We start from the raw sequence: 20,742 nt of genomic DNA, 5'->3' as shown, positions 1-20,742 counted from the left end.
ACCAAGTTGCCATACCTCATTAGCACAACAAGATGAACACCAAATTCATAGAAGCAGTTACTTCAATGCTTATATATATATACTACTTACGATAGTCGTGCGGACCCCGATCAAGTAATCTGCATCTACCAACATGGCTCAGACCAGAAGTTAGTGACTTCAAAGACTGATGCCACGTTTCAGTTTAGCCGCCCTTAACTTTGTTCCGTCCGCACCCAACACTGGTCAGCATTGCGTGCCGTGGTAATCGGTGGTTGAACATGCGTAATACGTGGCCCGATCATCTCAGTCAATGAAGATTCACAGCCTCATCAACTGACTTACCATCATTCTCTGCGTCTAGCCTCACTATAGCTTACCCGGTGATTCGAGCAATGTTTCCAAGACATCTGTGATCAAGTACTAGTAACTTACGAGTATCCTCTACCGTTAATGGTCACATTTCGCAGCGTGAAATAAACCAGGACGAACTGATTCACAGTTCGTTAATTAAAATGCTTTTGTAAAATGCGGACTTTAAAGCAAACCACACCATTACCAATTCACTGAATAATAGGAATACTTATGGCTGAGGATTCTAAAACATATCGCTATCTCTATGCACACAGTCTTGTAGCCCTACTTTGTCTTTTCCTCAATGGTCTAGTCGTAATAAACATTGAGATTGTGGTTTTAAAAAATCGGTGAAGAGGTGTGTGAAGAAATACTAGCATACAACACCTGCATCTGAACCATATCACTCATCATCTATAACCAGTGTTTGGCATTATTGTGCGGATGCCAACTAGGTAGTTTACAAACATAGCTCAGACCAACAGTCAGAGACATAGTGAACTGACCTCAGGCCATTGTTTAGCTGTTCCTTGTGTTTTTCTAAGTTTACCAAAATTGCATGACGAGGTCGGTATTGGTTGGTTACACGTAACACATGCCGGCAACATCTCAACCGGTGAACATACATAGCCTCATCAGGTGATTTTCCATCTTCCCTAGTACCCTGCGTATGACCTCAACGTTGCTTACCTGGTCGTCCTGTAACACCTGAACAGTGTTTTCGAGACGCTCAACATCAGAAGCACGAACGCTACGTCTGTGTTTAACTCTTGTCGACCATGTTCCACAGCCATATTCCTGCCGTGTAAACCCCTTGATATTTAATCGGGAACCAATCCCTTGCCAGGACTGGTGAGACCTAAGAAACATGACGTATCTAACGCTCATTCATGATGTATAGCCAATCTGGGTGATGGTGCAGACCAGTCCTGACAGTGTTACGACAAATCGACCAGGCAAATAATTCCCAGTGGACTGTTCATGACTATAGAAAGAAAATCACTAGTTCTGTAAAATCTACAACAGTAGAACTGCATAACTGAAAACGGCGAGACTATAATTTATGGACGAACCAATCCGATTTACAATAACAGGTCTTGGATTTCGGCGCGAAGCTATACATTTGGCTAAATAGCGTCTTAACATTTTAGCTGATGTCAGTTCGTTGTGAAAACCCTCAATCTAATCACTATCCCTAACCACCAACTGCAAATTACAATCCTTATCCTTCAGACTGGTTTAAAACCGTTATTGAGCCATAGTCAGTAGGTGGACATCCTCAAGGCTATTTTAGCGTCGCCCAAAGGTCGTCCATAAATTATAGCCCCACCCTGAAAACTTTTATGAACTGATAATTGACTTTTATTATGCGTCCACAATTCCTAACTGATAAATTCTTCGGAATTTCATAATTTCTCAAGCTAAATATACTTGACTTTTGTGAACTTTGCAATGCAGCAACGCCTCATTAAGGGAAAATCACAACTCCCAAAAATTTTGGGCGGATTCTAGGTTCATTAGTTGCATTTTCCCGAAATTCCTTAAAGGAACTTTAGAGGTTTCGCCGAAATTAGTCAATCTTGCTCCAGTTCGGGCGCTAGCGCTCGAGGTGTGGGATATACTAGGATCGTTCATTAGAAATGGGAAGGAACCTAAATTAATAGACAAACAGCAACCACTTAGTAACTCAAATGGAAGAACGATGAGTGACAGCACAGAGAATTATATCCCCAAATTGAATAACGCGGCTAGAAGTGACAAAATACAGTTCCGTATACCGTCTAGTGAGTTCAGTTCATGAAGAACTTGATTTTCCCTTCTGGAAAATTCACTCTTTGATACCGTGAAATAAAAAAAACATATCCACGTGAATAAAATCAGACAGTAATCTGGTCTGCTTCAAACTCAGAAACAACTTGAGCGCTATTTCCACCGTAAAGGTATGTTCGTGCCAACAACTTAGTGCAGTTAAACAGCAAAAGGACAAGCCATTTTAAAACTCAAATGATGCAATCACTATTTATATATCCTTATGCATTGTTATAGACCATAGTTTGTATTCAATTTGATTTGAATTCGAGTGACTACAAAATTGCCGTTCCACGAAACAGCTTCCAAGAGAGAAGGGTGGTTATGTGCTATGCATAACCACAAGTCTTTCAGGGGACAAGAAATGATAATCATTGGACCATTGAGATTTTGATAGCAATAAATGCCTGATCTTACACATATACATATGTTGAGACGACTAGTGTCATAGATTCGCTCATCTGTATTTCCCAGAAAGTACTTCTCATCCACTGTAGTTGAATTCGATGTCCTAGAAACCTTGTCGGCTTTGTCTAGTCATCTTGGGTAGTTATTACGGAATGTATCTAGGGTGATACTGTGGTACATGGAGGGACTTTAGACTCAGGTGTAGGATTCATTTTGTATGGTTCTGAGAGAATATGTAAAAGAATATCTCAATATGTGTTTTTTCCTGTGAATATTTAAATGTTTTTCTTGCTATGAAACGTTTTCGTATTTTTTGTTGAATTCATATAGTATTTCATGTAATATTAACACTTTGCTTCACTGTGATAATCTGAAGCAGTCGAACTCAATATATTTAATCGTCGCAAATAGATAATGAGAAAGATTGTAGTATGATCGATAATATTCTATTTGCAATATCAGTTAGGTGCACATTAATGTACAGGAGAATTATCCATCAGTACAAAAGTCATACTTGCCCTCATACGTAAGGTGTGGTACCTTTATTTGTAAGCTTTTTGATTTCTCGTATGACAATTGTCACTCTGCTGGCATATAAATTGAGATTACTGATCCTTTTACTTGATATTATATAACTTCTCACTGACTGTCTTCATTTTATTCTATATTAGGCTTCGAGGGCTAACAAATTGACTGACCGCGCTTTTTTATTGTTACTGTTTGATCGGTAGAAATATCTAGATCTATTAGATACAAACCAGGTTCCTTGTTTGTTAGAAACATGTAGGTCACTAACATGGATTATCTATGTTGAATGATTAAAGAATCTAACCGAGTTAGGTGGAAATGTTGTGACCAAGAGCAAACCTCAAAGTCACACCTCGCAGTCAGCACCTCACACGGATTACTCCTTGATTGTATCAAGGTACTATGGTTGCTTTGAAAACCGTATAACACAAAGGATGTTGTTACGAAACGTATTACTACAAGTAGGAACGAGGGAGAAGTTGAGGCCATCACCGCACGGACTAGTCCATGGCGTTGATTGTCCTTGATCTTGACAGGAACCAATGAACCGTTCGACATTCAGTGACCCGACTGCCTGATGATCTGGCTTGAGCTCAGTGATATTTCACTGGCCCAACAAACGTTTGTTACTTTTGGAAAGTTTGATCCTTCCTCTTCTGAATGGATGGAACTAACTGATATTTACGGTGATAGACGGCGTCAATCAGCTCAATGGGTTGGACTGATCAGTCCATGATGGTTTTCCTTTGCCTTAGTAAAACTCGGCTGATGACTCAACATCTTGTAATCAATCTTCTAATATTAAGATCGCTCCACCATGATTGTTGGTTTGGCTGGCACTCAGCGTTATTTTAATTCAGCATTCATCTTCAACAACTTCACACAATATCTTGCTTTGTGACCGAGTTTAAAAAATCCATTGCATACAGACTTAGCTGTGTTGTGTGTCCTATGACTAACTACCCTGGGCTGCGTCCTTCAATAAAGCTGACCTAATTGGCCCTTTATGTCATTCTTCTAGTTGTGTGCAGGCATACTAACCCAGACCTAGATGACCTTTGCTCTTTTTTCTACGAAGACAACCAACACTTGGAAGTTCGATACCTTACCCTCATTCACAGTCTAGTGAGCCACTTCCTTCTGCATGTACTGTAAATCCCGTTGCAAATGTGTCGCAATGATTTCCGAATAGCTGTCCAGTTAATAACGGAATTACACCATATTTTTCAGTGTCATATATATATATATGCAGCTTAATTCAGAATTCTGTTTATTCACGGGACCAAAATATTGACCCAAATAGAATAGACATAGAAATTTCTGACGGTATATAAAGTCCCAATGATCTCCAAAAAATGAAGAATTAAATTGACTGTGCTGATGAACCTTAAGTCATATAAGTATTTCTGATTTTTGATTGAAACACAATAATTCTATTAATCCAAAACTATAAAATAATGAATTCCAGATAACACAAAAGACACGAACCCCAGTTGAGTAACTCAAAAATGCATATTATGTACGATGAAATCTGCATGTAAACGTGGGAAGTTGCATAAGGCAATGTATACTAATAGTGCTGAATGCATAGGCATAATTGCGAATGAAACAGACTTTGTTTGAGCAGCTTATGCAGTTCCTGTTACAATAACAATCTTACAAGATAAATTGCAAACAGTAAGTAATTAAACTGTAGTGCTGTTGGTTCTCAACCTCACGATTTTCAAATCCAAACACTTTGAAATTATCATATGTATTTCCCGATCAGTTTCTGTTGCTTTCCTTTTAATTTATCTTTCAGTTTATCGATACCAGAGGATTCCTATTATTCTCACTGTTTTTGTTCTCAAACCAACGTCACATTGGTTCTGGTGGGATGGTAGTGTAGTGTTATTGGTTCCTAACCACAAGATCTTTGAACCTGAACATATCATTACTCAGAAGATTTACATTCAATGTATAATACATAAAGAGCGTTGTAAACGGTAGATATGTAAACAAAATCGAGATGTAATATCTCGGCCAGACAGGTGTGGTCACTATTTAACGTGTTCCTTCTTATATCAAATGTTTTATTTTATTCCCCGCTTAAATGTGTTCATTAGAAGTGCGAACGATCGTATTGCTGATTATCATGATAGAATGAGTCAGTACAGACAAAATGTGAATTCCACGCAAAATTTCAAAGGTAAGGTAGTCACATCATGATAAATCTACAATTTTGGGATTAGTTCTATCACTATAGTGGTAAAGATAAACGTGCTAATATCAAAGTGGACAATAATTCCACAAAACATTGATGATCGGTAGCAATAACTTGGAGGGAACTAAAGAGAATCTCGTCAACACAATAATAATGTTTTAACTCAATAAGGGTAGGGTTATTCTCGACTGAGTAGCTCCAACGTGAGTTGCTTCCTGTTCAAAACAATATACTTATATAACAGTTAACAAATTAAGTGTATATTCCACCTAGAATGGAATCATACAACTAAACCAAATTCAGTCAATTAATAAAACGGCTGTCTTAAATGGCAGCCGATACAAATTGGAATATTAGGTAAGCTGGGGATGGAAGATTTGTCAAAACCACAGCAACATCCAATAGTTGACTAGACTCCAGCAACTGTAAACAATATAGTTATGATATATAAGGACTTTCGACTAAATTTGTTCGAATAGTTTCACAGTATTGGGCGCCGAGTTGATGTGAGACATTAAAAAGGGAGAATGTATTTGTAGAATCTAAGCGAACGAATTTGAAGTAAATCTAACATTCTACTCGGCAATCTGGTCCAAGCTTTTCCAAAGAAACGTAATCGAACATCAAAATTATCGGATACAAATAGGTACATGGTTCTCCGGTTCACTATATACTGTGTAAGATCCAAACTACGGTTTGGAGTGAAGGACAGCTGTCTGGATGAGTTAGATACGCGCCCTCGCCAGATTGAAACCAAAACAAAGTAATTGGGTAAGATGACGGTTCTATAATTTATCATAAATTTAAGTGTACATTATTACCTAAACAAATATAACCACTCAGCTATCCAACCAATAATTGTTCAATTGATCAAATCTAAACTACAATAAATAAGAAAGTTGATAAAGGATGCAAGAAAATTACCAATCACCACAAATAAATGTTATTCTATCCTGTCTGGATAGATCACGTACAGATTCGTTCAAAAGGTAATAATTGGTCGCTCTATAACACAGAGTGTTTTCAATTCTGGAAGAGTGCTTCAATTCACAACCAAAATGCACAATTCCAGTCAACACAGGTCAAGCAATCAAAAGCAGGGATAAACCAAAATGCCTGCCGCCCAGACTTAGTATAAAGTAAAACAACATAAGTGCAGTTCGGGAAGAAACATGGGGAATTGGTGAAGGTGTAGTGAAAACGAAAACTATAATAAAATACAAATATTAACAATTCAAATGTAGTCAAAAAGTTAACAATGTACAACTAAGAGGATCAATAGGAACAAAGTGCAAGTATATACATGGAGGGATTTTCACAAACACACAAAGCATTCAAAATGGATCTTGCCCCGGCCCCCAAAATCCCTCCATATCACACAAGCTACCTTGATGCCTATGGTCATGGTTCATTATGTCGCATATGACACTATAGGAACGAGTAGGACTTACAACAGTACGCCTACTAGACCTACCTACATTGATAATACGAGGAACTAATTCGAGCCTTCAAGGAGGCATAATCTACGTATATCTCTACTGACTAATCCACCGTTCGTACGAACAACCACTGTTCTAACTCTTCCGTCGTCATCTATTTCACAATCTTCAACTACTCCTAAGGGCCATTTTCCACGAGTCGATATGTCCGAAGCCACGATCACTACATCCCCTTTCTGAAAATTGCGGTGTTCAACTAACCACTTTTGACGTTTTTGTAGGGACGGTAAATACTCTCTTAACCACCTTTTCCAAAACACATTAGCAAGATGATTAACCTGTTTCCAACGTTTGTCATATTTATCTCTGATGCTACCTTCTTCGACTATTCCATCACATTCTCTAAATAATAACAAACTATTTGGCGACAAGGCTAGTTTATCGTTAGCATCTTGAACGACCGGAGTTAAGGGTCGATCGTTCAACATCCTTTCAGTCTCAATCAAATAAGTGTTTAAAGTCTCATCGGTTACAGTCTGCTCTCTAGTTATCAACAATAACAGTCGGCGTATGGACCTAATCATCCTTTCCCAAACTCCACCCCTGTGGCTGGATGAGGGCGGGTTAAAATGCCACTGAATCTGCCTAGCTGACAGTTCTTTGTCTATTTCCTGTTGATTCAACTGTTGCACAAATCTCCTTAATTCAGAGACCGCACCCACAAAATTTGACCCATTGTCACTGTAAATTTCGGCAGGTTTCCCTCTTCCAATAAAACGTAACAAGGCCATTATAAACGAATCAGTATTCAAACTGTGTCATTTCAATATGTACTGCTCGGGTTTGCAAGCAAGTGAATACACATCCATATCTTTTTTCTAATGATCTTCCTCTTTTGACAAAAAATGGTCCAAAGTAGTCTACTCCCACGGCTGAGAAGCTATACCATCCTTGTTGAACTCTACAAGCTGGAAGTGGTGCCATCAATTTTTGCCCTGTAACCATCGTATACCGCCGGCATGTCACACACTTTCCTATCACTCTCTTAACCGTGCTGGTTCCTTTTATTATCCAATACCTTTTTCGAATCGTGGCTAGTACTTGTGACGTTCCTGTGTGCCCTTGTTCCTTATGATAATGTCTAATTATCATTTCTGTCACTAAGTGTCGACTGGGCAATATTATTGGATGTTTAAAGGCATTTGAGAAATCTGAGTATCTTAGTCGACCTCCAACGCAGAGTAACCCATCAAGCATTATCGGTGATAAGCCCTTCAGATCATTGTGACTAACTACTTTACCATTGTTTTTAAATCCACTAAGTATTTCTCCATACACTTCTTTCTGAACCATCAATAAAATTTTACGCTTGGCGATGTCAAGCTCTTTGACCTTCAAACATCCTAGATGAACGGATCCTTCATGACTCGGTGAACGAAGCACCATCAGAAATTCTATGAACCTTCTAAGTCAGGCTACGGCCCTGACTAATTTCAACCACTCGGAGTAATAAGAGAGAATAGGTGACATGTTGTACTTTATACTACTCAAGCTAACCACAGCAGTTTTTCTAAACTCAATATCGTCAGGAGTAGGTTCCGGACAGTCAGTGATTGTTGTACAGAATTCGCCATACAGTAAGGTGGGACATTTGAACCAAGATTCAAGATCAGTCATTTTTGTATACCTCTTGAGGTCCAATCAGCTGGATTCTGTGACGACTTTACATAATTCCATTGTTCAACCTTCGTATACTGGTGCACCACAGCGAGGCGGTTGGCTATATAGGTGCTATATCGGTTCTCGATATTCTTAATGTAGTATAACACTATCATGGAATCTGTATGGAAGTTTACTTTGCAGAAAAAATTAGGCAGACTTCTCCGTAATACTTCACTAAGCCTCACACTTAACACCGCTGCCGCCATCTCAAGTCTCGGTATAGTGACTTGTCTGATAGGTGCTACCCTAGACTTGCTGTACAACAAGATACAATATGGTGGCTCCTTCAAATAACTGACTCGTGCGTACGCAACTGCTCCATAACCAACCTCTGAAGCATCACTGAACAAGTGCAATTCCACTTTCGCATCGGGTTCGTCGATTCTCCTCTTGATACCTCGAGCTACCGTGACGTGACCTATCTGACGCATAAAACTTACCCAGATTAGCCACGCGGACATGTATGGCTCGTTGAGAGGCTGATCCCAGCCTATTTGGGACTTACATAATTTTTGCAAGAGGAGTTTGGCAGTAAGACAGACTGGAGCAATTAGACCCAGAGGATCGAACAGAGAAGAAACTATAGATAGAATACCTCTCCTAGTCAGAGGCCTTTCCGGTGCATCAAAGTAAAACTTAAATACATCTTGTTTAAAATCCCATTCTACACCTAGGGTTCGATGAGTAGTGTCGTAATTCGTTGACATTTCTATCAAGGACTGCTCTTTACATACATCAGGCAAGATGGACCTGGGTGATCTTATCCGCAACGCAACCATGTAAGCTTAATGTATCGCACACTGTCGTTTGTGCGTTCAAGTAATCACAGATTTTGCCATTTCATAATGTATTTTTAATTAAATAACTAGATTATGTAATTAATTTTGATCTGTTTTTAATTTTTATTCGCCACGTCTGACTGCGTTACACTATGTCCATTGCACGCTAGAATGATATCTCAAGTCATAGTGAGTTTATTCACATGGTTGATTGTTTCCAGATAGACTGTCAATGTATGATGTTACTGAAGAAAGGTTTGTTGTACTGTAAACTACGTTTCTATGAACAACTGCCTGTTGTCTTCAGTATGAAAGCAGTATATATGTATCCTTCTTTTTTCTTAGGTAAGTTCAACTGGCCTATATTTCCTGTTTTGATTTTATCGGCTTAATTGTGTCCATTTAACTACTTTGAGCAACATGTCTTTGCAAGTGAAACAATAACTATGACACTTGCTTAGTTTAGTGTTCTTAGTTGTCGTATAATTCAGTTTAAGTTGAAAGAATTATGATATACTTAAGTATAGTGCTTGAAGCCTGTAACGAAACAGATCAGTTTAGTAAGTAGAGTTGCCTGTTTCCAATGTGTATACGGATTCAGATCAGTCTGATTAAAAATAGGAAAAAACGTGCCTTTGATGCTGTTGCTGTCATACATTATAAGATAACGATAAGTATGTTTGGTGTTTATTTCTAAACTGTACATCTATCACTGACCATATTTCATGATCACTGTCATTGAACAATTTCCCCAGCAATAACATCGGTAGCAAGTTAGCTAAGCGTCTGAGCTTTTAGTTGCCCGCAAAACAGCAGTATATAGTCTTAGAAGATGAGTGTTTTGTGTCTCCATTAAATGCAGCTGGCTGTGGACAAATGTTAAGAATCTTTTTGACAACTGGGACTTTTAGTTTATCAGACACTTACTCTGCTTGTATGTTTTCCTGTTAAACTAGACGCAGATGCATGGGAATACTTAAATGGGAGCAAAATAATAACAGCATTGCAATACGGTACTAAGCCCATGTTATGCTTTGGGGAAGTAATAGTAGCTGACCTTATCTAATATTGATGAACTCAAGGTAAATCACAACTGCATAAATTCTTTGCTAAAACACATGTGATTTGGTTATTTATATATTCCACATTTCTGACTAAATTCATCAATATTTTTTCATTTAGAATGCAACAGTAGTGAGCCTTCACAGACATTAAAAACTGTTTCGCCCTTGGAACTATGGCCCTATGGAACTGTTTACGGGAGATCCAACGAACAGCAGATGATAAAAAGGGTGCTGGACTTCCATTTTCGTCTCACAACCACTTCCGGTATTTTGTGACTTCTTTTACTCTTTCGTTTGGAAAAAAACAACAAAAACTGCAGCTTAACATTACCAATACAACTTTTAAACGGGAACTTGGTTTAAACCCTTGTTTGATATTCGATTCTTAATGAAAGTTCTTGAATACATTTTTGAATCTAATGCTACTTTGTTTTATCTACATAATCGTTGCAAGAAACTTGTGATAAGTGAGCCTCTCAGCACCTAGTTCATGTGTTCAAATGGTTGTGGACTGAATAGAAGAAGCTTTCGCTTAACAGGCTTCCGTGCCTAGTAGCAGGGGATCACCAATACCTCAAGGCAGGAAACTAGGTATGTTAACAATAAAAGAGGAAAAAGAAATCGGTAAATCATAGTATGATACTATACTTAGTCCTTAAGAATAAATCCAGTTGCCTCTTAAAGGACTCCTGGGAAGTCGCTTGGACTAGCTCGGCCGGCAGAAAATTCCAGCATTTGACAACTCTTAAGGGATAGAAGTTGTGCCTACAGTCCATTCTGCTATGTTGTGTCTCTAGTTTCTGGGTGTTACCCCTTAGGTTAGTGTTGGAACTAAGCTTAATTAGGTTATTTAGGGGATGTCCAGGAGTGTTAAGGTTATTGTAAGCCATTAGGTCACCTCTAAGACGTCTATACTCTAATGAGTGGAGGTTAAGTGATTGCAGGCGCTCTTCATAAGGTGATTTGGTGGATATCTTCGCCATTTCCTTGGGAGACCTACAGACTCGGGTCCTCTCATAGCTTATTCTAACCACCATGGGTTGTCACGCCAGCTGATGGATGGACACGCGTTACACATCCTAACCGTACCTGCTTCTTATCTTATAGCTTCTAATTCAAATGCCATATGACAAGCAAGCAATGCCCCTACCCGCACTAATGCAACACTAGTAACTCAAATGCACCCCGTATGGTACCTTACACTGGTTTACGCACTCGCTTAGCTCTTTAGTGAAAATCCCATGAACCCCCCTACCTCCATCAAAACAAATAAGTCTGTATTTGCAGCATATAGCAATTTTATTATTCAAAAGTAAGATATAACAGTTAGAATTAGAGTAAAATGGCAGTATACAGCAGATACACGTGGTACATGTCTTCATCGATTAATTGAAATAGAGAATACGGATATTAGCTTAAAAGGCTTATTTAGAAAGACTAGTGTCTAATTTGAACTTACTGCGTGAGAAAGTTATACTGGAACTACGAATAATGTAGGAATCTAGTCTCCCAGGGCGTACGAAGCACTCAGACTGTAAGACAGTTGTCCAAAAATAATTCGAATATGAAGGTGAAAATTTGCAGGTACTTTTCATCATAAGGGTGAACATATTAGGTACCAGTTGACATCATACCGTAAGAAAACACAAATTTGCGAGTGGTGAAATATAATCTATAAAAAGTGAGCTTAATAACAGTTAATTACCTTTTTACTCCCTGATCATGACCCTTCGGCTTCCTTTTATGGCCAAAACAGCAAACATACACAAGACACTGGTAGCAGATTTCCGACTTTTCAATGTTAAGCTTGCTTTAACGCACTGAGTAATGAGTACAACCCCTCCATTACTGCTATATGGCATATTTTTCATAAGAAACCCTCTGCAATAGATTGGTAGCATCTGTGACTTCATCTATAGTTGTCGGAAGTCTGGGTCCTTTCGAAATCAATACCGATATACGCTACTGCTGGGCACTCTGTATTAGTTTGACTCGTTGGTGGGACAGTGTTGTCCATTATACTGAAGAAAATTAAAAACCGCAGATTGTTTCCTTTCATTTTGCCGATAAAATCCTAAAGGACAGCTAGGAACGAACATACGAACAGTTAGAGTCACAGGCGGCAGCAACAATTATTTTAGCTAAATGAAAACGAACTTCGGCTTCGGATATCTAGAAAACAATGTAAAACATAACCGACTGTCGTTTGAAAACGTAAGGTCTTATGTTAGTACTAGCCAGCTTAGCTGAATAAATACAGTGACTTCATTAGCAGCAGGTAAAACCCAGAAAACAAAGCAAAATCAGGAAAAACTTTGCTCCAACGTTCAGAGTATTACATTAACTCTGGATTTTAGCACACTGAAACATCAAATTCTGTAGCTACACAAAAGAAATAGCGGAAAAAAACAGAGAACGAAGAAAGCCGGCGGACATTTTATAACACAAGACTAGCCAGATTGCCCGAAGAAATACATTGACTTGAGTAGAAGTAGCAAAAACTCAGAAAACATCGCTGATTCGAAATAAACTTCACACCAACATATAGAACATTACACTAAATGCGGCATTTTAGTACAGAGACATTAAATTACATAGCTACACAAAAGAATTAGCTGAAAGAAGCACAGAACGAAGAAAGCCGACCGCCATTGCTTACAAAGATGGCGCATGCAGTAATTCCCGCCTCATTCTGATTGGTTGCTAAGCTGAAGGGCACATTTACGAAATTGAGTTGCGTTTAATTGCAGCCGATGGTCCTTACCTCCTCCGAGTTGGTAACCCATTTCTTTAGTTTGGAACCTCTACATAATAATTCACTTATCTGCTTAACGAAACTCTTTGCTTGATCACAAGTGGAAAAAGATATCAAGCAATCATCAACATAGAAATTATTCTTAACAGCATCTACGACATAACCATCATAACCATCAGAGAATATTTGGGCCGTCTTATTCAAGGCAAAATTCGCGCAAAACGGAGATGATATGGCACCAAATGGATGAGATGTCATTTGAAACTCGGGTGGTTCTCTCGACATGTCTCCCTCCTGCCACCACAGAAATCTTAAAGCTCCTCGATCAGACTCAGGTACCTTCACTTGCATGAACATTTCTTCAACATCCGCAGAGACTGCGATTACTTCTTTGCAAAAACGCAATAATATACACACTAACTCAGCAGTTGTGTCGGGTCCTTGATAAATCATATCATTTAGAGAAACACCCGCAAACTTGGCGGCACAGTCAAGGACCACTCTCAGTTTTTCTGGCTTTTTCGGGTTTATAACTGCATGGTGAGGCAAGTACCAACGGGGGCGATAACTAGGTTGCAATTGTATTTCAGGGATCTTCTCCGCATAGCCCTTAATAAAATTACTTTCAATACCTTTTGTATACTTGATATACAGAATGTCATCTTTCAACAATCTACGCTTCAAACTCTGTAGTCTACTGCTTGCCACTTCATAATTCCCCCCTTTCATATTTGGGTTCACTTTCCATGGTATAGGAACTACAAAATGACCATTTTCGAAGCGTGTGCCCCCTTCCACAATCCTTATAGCCGCCTTATCTTCTAGTGATACTGATTTATCATTTGAATAAACATCAGAAAACTCTACATCATAAAGTTTACGTATTTCGTTCTCCAAAGTCTGTAATTTACTGGTATGATTAACAACTCTTTTCCTATATTCCGAATACGACGCAGGTCCGAAAACCGTCCACCCCAGCAACGTTTTCACAGCGTACGGGTTCTTCCTTCCACCCAAACGTTGGTCTAACACCCAATGTGCTTCTGGTACGTCGCAACCAATCAACAGTAAAACGTCTTCAGAGTCTAGGCTATCTATTGGCACATCACTTAAATGCGGCCACTTAACTATGTTCTATTACCGCCCACAGTCTCAACTACCACTGATTCTTGGTCTTCGTTCAACCCGAGAGACCTCAAACAGTTTGATTTTATCAGTGTCACATCAGAACCGTTGTCCAACAGAGCATAACCCACAATCTCGGCTTTTCGCGATTTCAACCGTACGGGAATCATGCCTAAACACACTTGACTGATTAGTGATTTAGTATATCCGCAACAATTCGAGATACCAGGTTTATCACTTTTGTTGTGCAACAAAGAATGGTGTTTTTTCACAACCATCAACGTTACAACGCTTTGTCAGCTTACATTCATTAACCTTATGTCCTTGTCTAAGACAGACGAAACAGATACCCTTGCTTTTAGCGTGAGACCATCGGTCTTGAACTGTAAGCGCTAAGAACTGTGGACATTTATCAATGGCATGGTCGTAGGAACACATACTGCATTTAGTTTTCGTTGTCGAACTATTCCTTTGCTCCGATTGCACGTGACAGTTCGTCTTTACGTTATGTCCTTTTCTTGAACGATTTGCTAACCGTCCAAATCTACTACAAGCCACTCTCGCACGCGATGCGATAAACTGAGTGAGCTCGCCAAAGGTCGGTTCCCAGTTATCTTCAGTCAATTCATCCACCCAGTCCGCCCACTGGGTTTGCATAGGCTGAGGCAAGAGTCTCACTATTCTTTCCAAGGTAACTAAGGAATTTAGATCAGAGACATAATTCATCTGTTCCAAGATCATAGCACAGTTTTCCATTTTAATAGCCAAGTTTGTTAGTTGCTCTCCGTCAGTATAATCAAAATTCACGGCATTGAATAAGTCTTCTAGTGTCTCTCGAGCGATTACATGCGCCTGTCCGAATAACCGTTTTAGAATTTCTTTGGCCTTCTTGTAACCAGAAGAAGCTTCCAACATAATACAACCCTCAATGGCTGTTTTCGCTTTACCCTTACAATAATGTATCAAATAAAGCAAGCGTTGACTATCATCCTTGACCCTTGATTCCACATAGGTCTCAAACTCCCTTAAAAACCTCCAATAACCTCTAGGTTGACCGTCGAAATAACTTAACTCAACCTTTGGAAACTCTGGACCTACGAAAGGCGCCGTGTCATCGCGCTTTTCGCTTCCTTTACGTCTAAAGTAAGGTTTTCTATGAAAACTGCCATTATATCACAACTATATTCACTATAATTACAATCGCCTCTATTAGAATATGAACCATGACAAATAGAAGCATCATAAGGCACTTGCCTTGACTGAGGGGATCCATCTTTGTTCATCCTTTTTAGCTTCCACGAGCCTATGACTTTATTGCCTTCGACGATTGTTCGGCATCGCAAGCGAACGACCAAATATTCCCAGAGAAATGATTTAAATCAGCGAAACGAAACCCAAACGAATTCGACCAAATTATTTGTTTACTACTGTGGGATCCAAACTACGGTTTGGAGTGAAGGACAGCTGTCTGGATGAGTTAGATACGCGCCCTCGCCAGATTGAAACCAAAACAAAGTAATTGGGTAAGATGACGGTTCTATAATTTATCATAAATTTAAGTGTACATTATTACCTAAACAAATATAACCACTCAGCTATCCAACCAATAATTGTTCAATTGATCAAATCTAAACTACAATAAATAAGAAAGTTGATAAAGGATGCAAGAAAATTACCAATCACCACAAATAAATGTTATTCTATCCTGTCTGGATAGATCACGTACAGATTCGTTCAAAAGGTAATAATTGGTCGCTCTATAACACAGAGTGTTTTCAGTTCTGGAAGAGTGCTTCAATTCACAACCAAAATGCACAATTCCAGTCAACACAGGTCAAGCAATCAAAAGCAGGGATAAACCAAAATGCCTGCCGCCCAGACTTAGTATAAAGTAAAACAACATAAGTGCAGTTCGGGAAGAAACATGGGGAATTGGTGAAGGTGTAGTAAAAACGAAAACTATAATAAAATACAAATATTAACAATTCAAATGTAGTCAAAAAGTTAACAATGTACAACTAAGAGGATCAATAGGAACAAAGTGCAAGTATATACATGGAGGGATTTTCACAAACACACAAAGCATTCAAAATGGATCTTACATACTGAATAGGTCATCCAATCAACGTTAACAACGTTTAAAGTAGGTATTTGCATTTGTGTGTAGGAGGCTCGTTTGGCTTTTGTCAACTTATGTCACCTATGGCGAAGGTGAGATATCCACCTACCAATTAAGGGACGAGTATACTGCGCGGCAGTTCACTCTGTTTTACTTTGTGGCTGCTAAACGTGACCACTAAGAGTAGAAGATATTCGTAAGTTACTAGTATTCGGCCACAGATGTCTTGAAAACATTGCTCGCATTTGCTGAAATCACCGGGTAAGTAATAGTGAGGTTAGACGCAGAGAATTAAGGAATGATGGTAAATCATTTGATGAGGTTGTGAACCTTTATCGATTGAGATAGTTGAGCCACGTGTTGTGTACGGCTGAACACCGATTACCACGACACCCAATGCTGACTAGTGTAGGGGATGGTTGAAAGAAAGTTAGGGTCGGCCAAACGAGAACGTGGCATCAGTGATTGAAGTCACCAACTTGTGGTCTGAGCCATGTTGGTAGATGCAGACTAAACTGGTTGGGGACCGCGTGAATATTGTAGCCAATTGTTGAAGACTGTGAGTGACATGGCTCAGAATCGATCACAATGGCTTAGGTGTATACACTCTTTGTCTTCCCTTAAACTATTAGATTAAGATCGCTTCACATCTTTCTTTCTACGAACTAGTTCTTGCTTCCTGTACTATATCCTTATACGCAATCTTTCTTCTATATATTACCACCACTAAATTAACTACTTCTATGAATCCGGTGTTCATCCTGTTGTGCTAATGCGGTATGGAAACTTGGACCGATGCACATATGTGCCTAATCCTAAGTTGTAGCTGACTGACTGTGTAAGAGACATGGTGTTAAGATAACATATTGTGCGCATAATTAAGCAAGAGAAATTTGATTCACTATATCGACATCTGAGGGAAAATACGGCGTAAAATGGGCAGCTCAAAACCAATTAGACGATTTGGACTTCGCAGATGACCTAGCCCTCCTATCGCACACATACGAGCAAACGCAGGTAAAGACAGCCAGTGTAGCAGCAGTCTCTGCATCAGTAGGCCCCAACATACACAGGGGGAAAACCAAGGCCCTCAAATCCAAAACGGAGAACAGCAATCCAATCACTCTTGATGGCGAAACTCTGGAAGATGTGGAATCCTTCACATACCTGAGAAGCATCATCGATAAACAAGGAGGTTTAGATGCAGACGTAAATGCGAGGATTGGCAAAGCAAGGGCCGCATTCCCACAATTAAACAATATATGGAACTCAAAACAACTTTCAACCAATACCAAAGTGAGAATCTTCAATACGAATGTCAAGATAGTTCTGCTATCTACCATCAAGAAGGTAAAAGTAATTACAAATGGTTGTCTACGCAAGATACTCAATAACCATTGGCCGGATACCATCAGCAACAACCTCCTCTGGGCGAGAACAAACCAGCTTCCAGCTGAAGAAGAAATTAAGAAAAGTCGATGGAAATTGATAGGACATACATTACGCAAATCATCAAACTACATCACGAGGCACACCTTAACTCGGAATCCTGAGGGGAAGCGGAAAAGAAGAAGGCCAAAGAACACATTACATCGGGAATTAGAGGCAGATATGAAAAGGATGAATTACAACTGAAAGGAGCTGCAAAGGATTGCCCAGGACAGGGTTGGATGGAGAATGCTGGTGAACGGCCTATTCTCCTTCACCAGGAGTAACAGGCGTGAGTAAGTAAGTAAGTAATATAATATCTTTGGTTGGTGAATATTAAGAAAACATATAATTTTTATAATTACAATAAGTTCAAAGCATTGGATACAATTTCGAAAGGAAAGGATAACATCAGAAGTGTCGTTACTGTATTTTGGTTAAAACAGAGTATATTCCTCAGCAAACACAAATAGCTGTGCCGATGCTATCCAAAAGAGCATAAAATGCTATTTTAAGATGGTAGGAGGATATTGGAGCATCCTTATGAGGTTCGGTACTGTTATTTCAATCCTGCAAAACTGGACACTCATTTCGGACTACAAATTCTGACCGAATACGTGACTGTTAATTTCGTTACCTCGGTTCAGTCGGTAAAATTTTACTCAGTATTGTTGTTAATTCGAATATCCAATACTGGGATCCTTTTAATACTTCATTGTTTGGTTGCTTGTCTATCTGCTCATCTGTAAATCATATAATTAAACTGGTCGGTGAATATTTGACACATGCTGACTAGGTGACAATCTTGACATTTAATACACATTTTAATGCAATGCAGACTAGATCAGTTCAACTCTGTCCGGACTTGCTTTATTCGAATTCGATGACTACACATTCTGATGCGTGTTAATACTGTTATAATACGGTTGCTATTGATTCTAGTTCCATATTTATCAAACCCTCATACTAACAGGAGTGATTCTGAAAATAACGCAACACTGCTATTATTTCATCTTGGTTGTATCTTTTTAGTCAGTTGAGTTTTCCGTATTTGCGTCTTATTTGTACTGGTGATCCTAACTCACCAGTTTTTCCATTGAGTCTTGTCTAATGACTGTTCTGTTATAGTCAAAGAGCAATATAATCCAGAATCCTGCTTTTACTTTGATCTTCTTTCTTTATTCAGTTTTTCCTTAGGTGATGATGTTGGTACAACTAGTGGCTATCATATCACCAAATGTGTAACAACTGAAACACCAATATTCTCTCGAACGTGAAATTAACATACCAATAGATTTTCCACTGGGTAATACGACGTTCTTCTGAATAGCGGTCGACAAGTTTTTCAGCGACTCGTATCAAATTACATCAAAACACAAACTCTGTGTTCAATTCAAACGGTTTGAAATCGAGAGTGAAGGCACATCGAAAGTACAAAATACATAAAACAGTACAGATTTTGTCACATAGTAAAAGGTTCCTCTAGAACACACTCACGTGCTAAACAACAAAATAAATAGTTAATAAACGAGAGCTCGATGCCTCAGAATCAATAAAAATGTTCCCAACAAGATAGGATCAGACATTTATCTCCAAGGATCCCAGTAACCGTTTAAAGTAGACAGTCGAAGGTCAACAGCCATTGAGTTTAGTCAAACATGACCTTATTGTCAGTGGTCCGGCAACACGAAACAGTGAGATTAATTAATAGAAGGCAAATCACTTACCACGATCAGATGGCGAAATCCCAGGCAAAGAAGACTGAAGAACAAGAAGTGTATTTAAAAGAGAGACCTGAATAAAGGTTAAGGTGCATGACAGTGGATCTTCTAAAGAAATCTTATTCGGGGAGTTGTGGAGTTTGCTCCCGAGAACTACAACGGAGCCTCCAGAGGCCCTCAAAGAGCTGACGTGTTCGAGCCAACCAGAGCGTGATGGAGCTTTCTAGAATATCAACGTGGCATGCTATTATTGGTCAGTAGCATAATATGTCCCCTAGCGGTATGGTCAAAATATAATGTTGATTTAACAAATGTTAATATATGTAAATAACCGTGTTTTTCTGTACAAAAATGAACCTTTGGAGTACAGTGCTTCTCGCATATTTCGCGTCTTTTCTCTCGTGTTTAGGTCGCTGTGTAGTTCTAGCTTGGGGGTTACCAGAATAGCTTAGGAACCGAATAAAGCGTTCAATTAGCAAAACTTATCAGTATCTAGCTGAAGTCGTTATTTTATTAACAATGGTGTTTTGGCGGATACTTATAGCTCGGAAATAATAACTTACCGTGTGACCATGAGGTTTATGAAGAATATTCAAAATTCATCGTCACAGTTTATTAACTGGCTGTTTAGACATTTTATAAACTTTATATAAATGTTTGTAAGCACTCCTATACCCTGGACTTAATTCATTACAATGCACAAAATATGTAAAATGTAAGTGACTTTCAAAATGATCACAAGGCAATAGAATAACCGATGAAATCACTGGAAATAAACTAGAATCCAGCCTCACCCAACGTCCCAGAGGAGGTTGTTGTTGATGGTATCCGGCCAATGGTTGTTGATTATCTTGCGTAGACAACCATTTGTAAATACTTTTACCTTCTTGATGGTGGTTGTTGTAGTTCTCCAAGTTTCAGCTCCGTACAGTAGAACTGTCTTGACGTTCGTATTGAAGATTCTCACTTTGGTATTGGTTGAAAGTTGTTTTGAGTTCCATATATTGTTTAATTGTAGGAATGCGGCCCTTGCTTTGCCGATCCTCGCCTTTACGTCTGTATCTGAACCTCCTTGTTTATCGATTATGCTTCCCAGGTATGTGAAGGACTCTACATCTTCCAGAGTTTCGCCATCAAGAGTGATTGGATTTGAGAGCTTTGGTTTTCCCCTTGTGTGTGTTGGGGCCTACTGATGCAGAGACTGCTGCTACACTGGCTGTCTTTACCTGAATTTGCTCGTGTGTATGCGATAGGAGGGCTAGGTCATCTGCGAAGTCCAAATCGTCTAATTGGTTCTGAGCTGCCCATT

The 20,742-nt window shown here is 39.1% G+C and overlaps 1 protein-coding gene across 1 annotated transcript; it reads right to left on the bottom strand.

Annotated features, from left to right (window-relative positions):
- Positions 1–11,565: 11,565 nt before the first annotated feature.
- Positions 11,566–16,058, bottom strand: MS3_00008064 (uncharacterized protein). Its single transcript, XM_051216407.1, has 3 exons — positions 15,842–16,058; positions 11,991–15,798; positions 11,566–11,957 (listed from the first exon to the last, which is right to left on the bottom strand). The coding sequence occupies exon 2, from the start codon at positions 13,767–13,769 to the stop codon at positions 13,026–13,028; it is 744 nt and encodes a 247-aa protein (XP_051066997.1). The 5' UTR covers positions 13,770–15,798; positions 15,842–16,058; the 3' UTR covers positions 11,566–11,957; positions 11,991–13,025.
- Between the last annotated feature and the right edge of the window lie 4,684 nt (positions 16,059–20,742).

Source organism: Schistosoma haematobium, chromosome 4 (assembly GCF_000699445.3).
Source record: "Schistosoma haematobium chromosome 4, whole genome shotgun sequence".
In the NCBI taxonomy this organism is placed as follows: Eukaryota; Metazoa; Platyhelminthes; class Trematoda; order Strigeidida; family Schistosomatidae; genus Schistosoma; species Schistosoma haematobium.
Note: the sequence above shows the minus strand (reverse complement) of the source record. Positions and strands in the feature narration are given on the sequence as shown.

Coding starts and splice junctions, on each gene's coding strand:
- MS3_00008064 (XM_051216407.1), bottom strand. CDS start 13,769: ATGAAAGGGGGGAATTATGAAGTGGCAAGCAGTAGACTACAGAGTTTG.